This window comes from Micropterus dolomieu, linkage group LG12 (assembly GCF_021292245.1).
Source record: "Micropterus dolomieu isolate WLL.071019.BEF.003 ecotype Adirondacks linkage group LG12, ASM2129224v1, whole genome shotgun sequence".
NCBI classification, from domain to species: Eukaryota; Metazoa; Chordata; class Actinopteri; order Centrarchiformes; family Centrarchidae; genus Micropterus; species Micropterus dolomieu.
This window is the reverse complement of record NC_060161.1, coordinates 33,814,013-33,818,946: the sequence shown is the minus strand read 5'-3', so window position 1 is coordinate 33,818,946 and position 4,934 is coordinate 33,814,013. Positions and strand designations below refer to the sequence as shown.

At 41.8% G+C, this 4,934-nt stretch overlaps 1 protein-coding gene across 1 annotated transcript in view; it reads left to right on the top strand.

The window, feature by feature from the left end:
- The first annotated feature begins 2,694 nt into the window (after positions 1-2,694).
- LOC123979943 (Fc receptor-like protein 5) overlaps positions 2,695-4,934 on the top strand; it is a 3,071-nt gene continuing 831 nt past the window's right edge. Inside the window, exons 1-3 of the mRNA XM_046064052.1 lie at positions 2,695-2,752; positions 3,593-3,856; positions 3,935-4,180. Coding sequence (XP_045920008.1) covers positions 2,695-2,752; positions 3,593-3,856; positions 3,935-4,180 — 568 coding nt within the window. The remainder of the gene's footprint in view (positions 2,753-3,592; positions 3,857-3,934; positions 4,181-4,934) is intronic.

Genomic DNA, 4,934 nt, shown 5'->3' with positions numbered 1-4,934 from the left:
TTCAGATCCCTTTCAGTTTGTTTGGAAGCAGCAGCATTTTACACCTGGTCAGCAAACAGCTCAGCAGGCATTTTGATTGTTGATTTTAGTTCAGCTTTTAACACTCTGCAGCCTGAAATGCTCATCCAGAAACTGAAACATGTTGCTGCTTTTAGTCTCTGGTATTTTTATTATTTTTATTTATTATACTGCTGTACTTTTTTAACAAACTGTTCTCAACAGGTCAGAGTAAACAATGCTCTCTCTGAGCCCAGATCAGCTCTCCTTTTTACACTTTACACTAATGACTGCACAAGGACAGAAGTCCAGCAGCTTATCATACAGAAACCCAGGAATGTGTATTACTATCTGACTTCTGACCTCAAAGAGCTCCAGGTGCATGATGGTATATGACGCTGAAAGTGAACGAAAAACATCTCTGACTGTGACAAACTGTGTAGCTGCATCAGTCGGTAATCCTCATAAGTCAGTAAATGTATATTTCCCAATGTTTACACACTTCTTTTTTAATGTTTTCCTGAATAACTTTTCTGCAGAGAAGATGATTTTCAGAAATTGTTTAGTGTAACCAGCTACCTGATAACATTGGCAACATATTTCTACATCAATTAACATGCAGAACAGATTTTATTATATGATAGTATTTATTATTTTAATAAAAGACATATATACTTTGTCACCTTTTAGTTGATGGTTTACCATGTGTGCTTCCAAGGGAGCTGCCATTGTTGTGTGACATCATTCAGCTGCATCTTGGGTAGTCGTGGTTCCCTTTCCTTTATATATATATTTTGTTGTTGTTGTTGTTGTTGTTGTTGCATGTAATAGGTTTTCAAAGTGAAAAAGCACAAAGTCTACCAAGAGCTCCAGAGTGCGTCTAATTTGGTCACATGTGCCCAAAAATCTCCTCAGATAGGTGTCCATAAGAACAAACCAAATGTCTCTATTTTTCTATTGTCCTTTATTTATTGCCACATGAACATGTGCTCATTTTTCCATATAGGTGTGTTTGTTAAATTATATACAAATACAAAGTTAATACATGCTGTGTATAAAAGACTAAACTGGCCAAATATGTGATTTGTCTCTCAGTAAGTGTCGCCCCTGAGGCTCTGCACAACCTGGTCAGTTATTCACTTTGAGACTCAGCATTAAGTTTATTTCCCGTTAACTGTGTGAGAGAAAACCACAAGAGTACGAGTGACACAAAAAGGAAGGAAGGGTTTTACTTGGTGTGACTGGTAAAACATTAATGTGCTGATCTCACATGACCAAGATCTAAAATGGAGAAATCATCTTTACTGTGGCTGCTAGGTAAGTAAGAATATACAAATGCTTGTCTCCACGTTGTCTTAAAGATTAGTTCGTAAACATTTCTGGTGATTTTTAGAGCAGTGAGTTATAGAGAAAAGTAGAAACATTATAAAGGTTTATACAGAAAGGTATTTACTATCCTGAAGTGCTTCAGAAGAGAAAAGCACACACATGCAAGGCTCAGACCAGAGGTTGACTATTTAAAACACAATCGAAGTCAAAATACAAAAAAACAAACAAGTTAAAATAGGGTTTCTACATGTAATGGCACCTTAATTGTTTGTAAAATTGACAGTGACAAATATTCAGTGCAGCATCGGGGCCAGTGCTGCTCAGTCTGTCCTCATAATCCTCCAGTACGCCTTGTTCCACCTGCTGAGCTCCTCCAAGCTCTCAATCCTGTTTCTGGCCGCCTGATGGTGAGAAACAGTAACCCTAAATGACCGAGTGGTCAGAGTCAGGGAGTCAAATAACCTGTATGCTTCACAGTGCTTGAAACTTGTTGATCAGTCCTTTGGCCAACTCGGCTAAGTTTGTCTTAATATAAGAATTAACAACAACTAAAATGAAAAGCAAATACAAAGCAAAAAGAAAATAACTAAATGTACAAAACTAAAAGCAACTCAAAACCTACACAAGACAAAAAGGTAGACCAGTAACTATAAAGTCTTTAAAATCTGTCAATCCACCACACAAGGGGAACAGCTATACAACACACCATTACTCTCTGGAATGAAGTAGATAATGCGTAGAAGAGGTTCTTATCAGGAAAGGAGTCCTAACGTTCCTCGCCTACTTAAGTCCACACCAGCCACTTTCCCTCCAGTCAACCCAGCCGCTGCTCAAACCTGTCTACAAAGGTTACGACCTGGCTCATGGGGTAAAGGGAAGCAACATGAACCAGAATGTTTTTGGTAAAAGTGCAAGTTATTTATTATTGCCAGGCTTTACAAACAGAACGGAAAAAGGGCTGGTGGATGCTGCTTAAATGAAAGAAACAAATATAACTTAAAGAGGCCTTTCCAACAGAGAGAGCCACCTGTGACTAAACAAAACTCTGACCTGTTCAGCAAGAAACAAAATGCAAAATGAGCAGCACCCTCTAAGCCTAGTGTGTCTAACAAACTGCGGGTGTCTGGTTGATATCAGTAATCCCCACTAAGATACTTGCCCTGCTTCCTTAACACAATTCACAAGGTAAGGCAACAAACCGACACTAAGATCTAACACCTCCCACTTAAGCAAGCGCTCCGACAGCAGTTAACATGATTACCACAATAAAACACAAAAGACGCGCGTTAATAAAAGGGCAAAATCACACCTGCAAAGTTCACACAGGTAGGCAGCTAATTAAACAGGAGATGATCGGGAAGGCGGTAGATGATTGGAGGAGGTTGCCAGACGCCGCACCAATCAGATCACGAGCTGGAACCAGAAAGTAGGCAGGTCTTGCGCCAGCCAATCCTCGGCAAGAGATCGCACATCCTGCTTAACATGACACAGCTGCATAACACAGATACACATGCACAGGTAAGGACAGTGGGTGTGAAAACCTCAAAGGTTGCTCATCCTAAATGGTAAATGCTCATTGAGGTGAGAACGTGTTGAAATGCTCTGTATTTGTGTAGCTGCTTTGTAGTCTTCCGACCACTCAAAGCGCTTTAAACTACGTCACATTCACCCATTCACACACATTCATACACTGATGGGTCATTGGGGCTTCAGTATCTTGCTCTAGGACACTTTGAGACACACATTTCAACATGCTCTGTTTGTGGAAAGTAAACTAAAAAAATTGACTGTGTCCTTTAAATAAATAAAACTTATTATTTTCATATCTAATATCAACGTGTGGCTGTTTTTCTGTGCACTACAAGCAGATTGTTCTGTGTTGTAGAAAGTCCAGATGTCTTGTTTCATGTAAAACCTCAAACCAACCTGAGTGTGATTTCTCTTTAGTTCTGACCTCACTGCTGAGCTGCACAACAAACCAAGGTGAGCAAATTTCTTCTGTCACTGCCAAAGCTGTCAAGTCTGCAACACTGAGTGGCTAACATATTAAAATATTTACAATTACAACACAAGTAGCCAGATCTCAACCACCGTTGAAAACATGCAGAAAACTTTTGTCTATCAGCTCTAATCTGAGTTTAATTCAGTGCCTGAAACTCCGAGATCAGTTCGGCAGTGAAGAAGTGAGAAAGTAGGAATATGAGGAATGTGGAGAAAATTAATGCAAATCATCTCTTTAACCACATCTTTCTGTCTCTTCCTCCAGCCTCTCTGACTGTGAGTCCCAACAGCTCTCAGTTTTTCAGCTGGAAGTTTGTCTCTCTGAGCTGTGAGGAGGACGACAGCTCTGCTGGATGGACGCTGTGGAGGAACACAACCAGAAGAACCAGGACTCAGTGTGGATCTGACTGGGGAAGATCAGCTGGTTCTTCCTGTAACATCAGCAACATCCTCTTATTGGACAGGGGAGTTTACTGGTGTGAGTCCAGCGAGGGAGGAACCAGTAACACCATCAGCATCACTGTCACTGGTAAGATCAGACTGTGGAGTTAGTGTTGATGAAGCTGTGTGTAAATGATGAAATGCTGTAGTTTGTCTCTGTGTTGAGATGGACCAGTGATCCTGCAGAGTCCTGTCCTCCCTGTGATGGAGGGACATGATGTCACTCTGCACTGTAAAACAGAGACCCCTCCCTCCAACCTCCCAGCTGGTTTCTATAAAGATGGCTCCCTCATCAGGACTGAGCCTACAGGTCACATGACCATCCACCATGTTAACAAGTCTGATGAAGGCCTCTACAAGTGTAACATCAGCGGTCGTGGAGAGTCTCCATCCAGCTGGATCTCTGTCACAGGTGAAGAGGTTACCTTTGATTTCAGGACTTATTTCATCCAGAGATTCACCTGACCAGGTGGGATTCTCTCTACAGGTAAACCTACAACCTCAGCCCCGCCCACATCTGCAGCTCTGACCACCCCGCCTACTCCATCGCCCCCTGCCTCAGACCCCATCCAGCTTGTGTTCAGACTGATCTACCACCTGGTGGTGTTCTGTCCATACTGCATCTCCACTGTCCTCCTGGTGTCTTTATATCGACACAGGCCCACAGGTAACACTCTGAATCCATCAGTCAATCAGTCAATAAATATCACTGATTGTTGACAGTTGTCTCTAACAGATAAATGATCTACATTTTCTTTCTAACCTGCTCTGACTGCAGAAAATTACCTGCCCGTCTCCATGGTGATGACCCCGCCCCCTCAGGCTGAGGAGGGATTGGATGATGACTGTGATGATGTCACCACAGAGCATCACTTCTGAGCTGATCCAGTGTATTCAGTGTGTTCTGGTTCTTAGTGAAGCTAAAATGTTTGAGTCATCAGAAAATAAACCTCAGATTTCCTTCATAGATCACAAACAGCAGAGGACCCAGAACACTTCCCTGTGGAACTCCTCATGTTCTAGTTTGACTTGTAGATGATGTTGAACTCAGGATCTCAGACTTCAGCTACAGTCTCACTTTAAACTCTTCTAATCTTATTCTGTAAGCAGCTGTGTGAGAGCAGATATCAGAATTAACTCTGTCAGGTTTAGTGAAGCCTGATCAC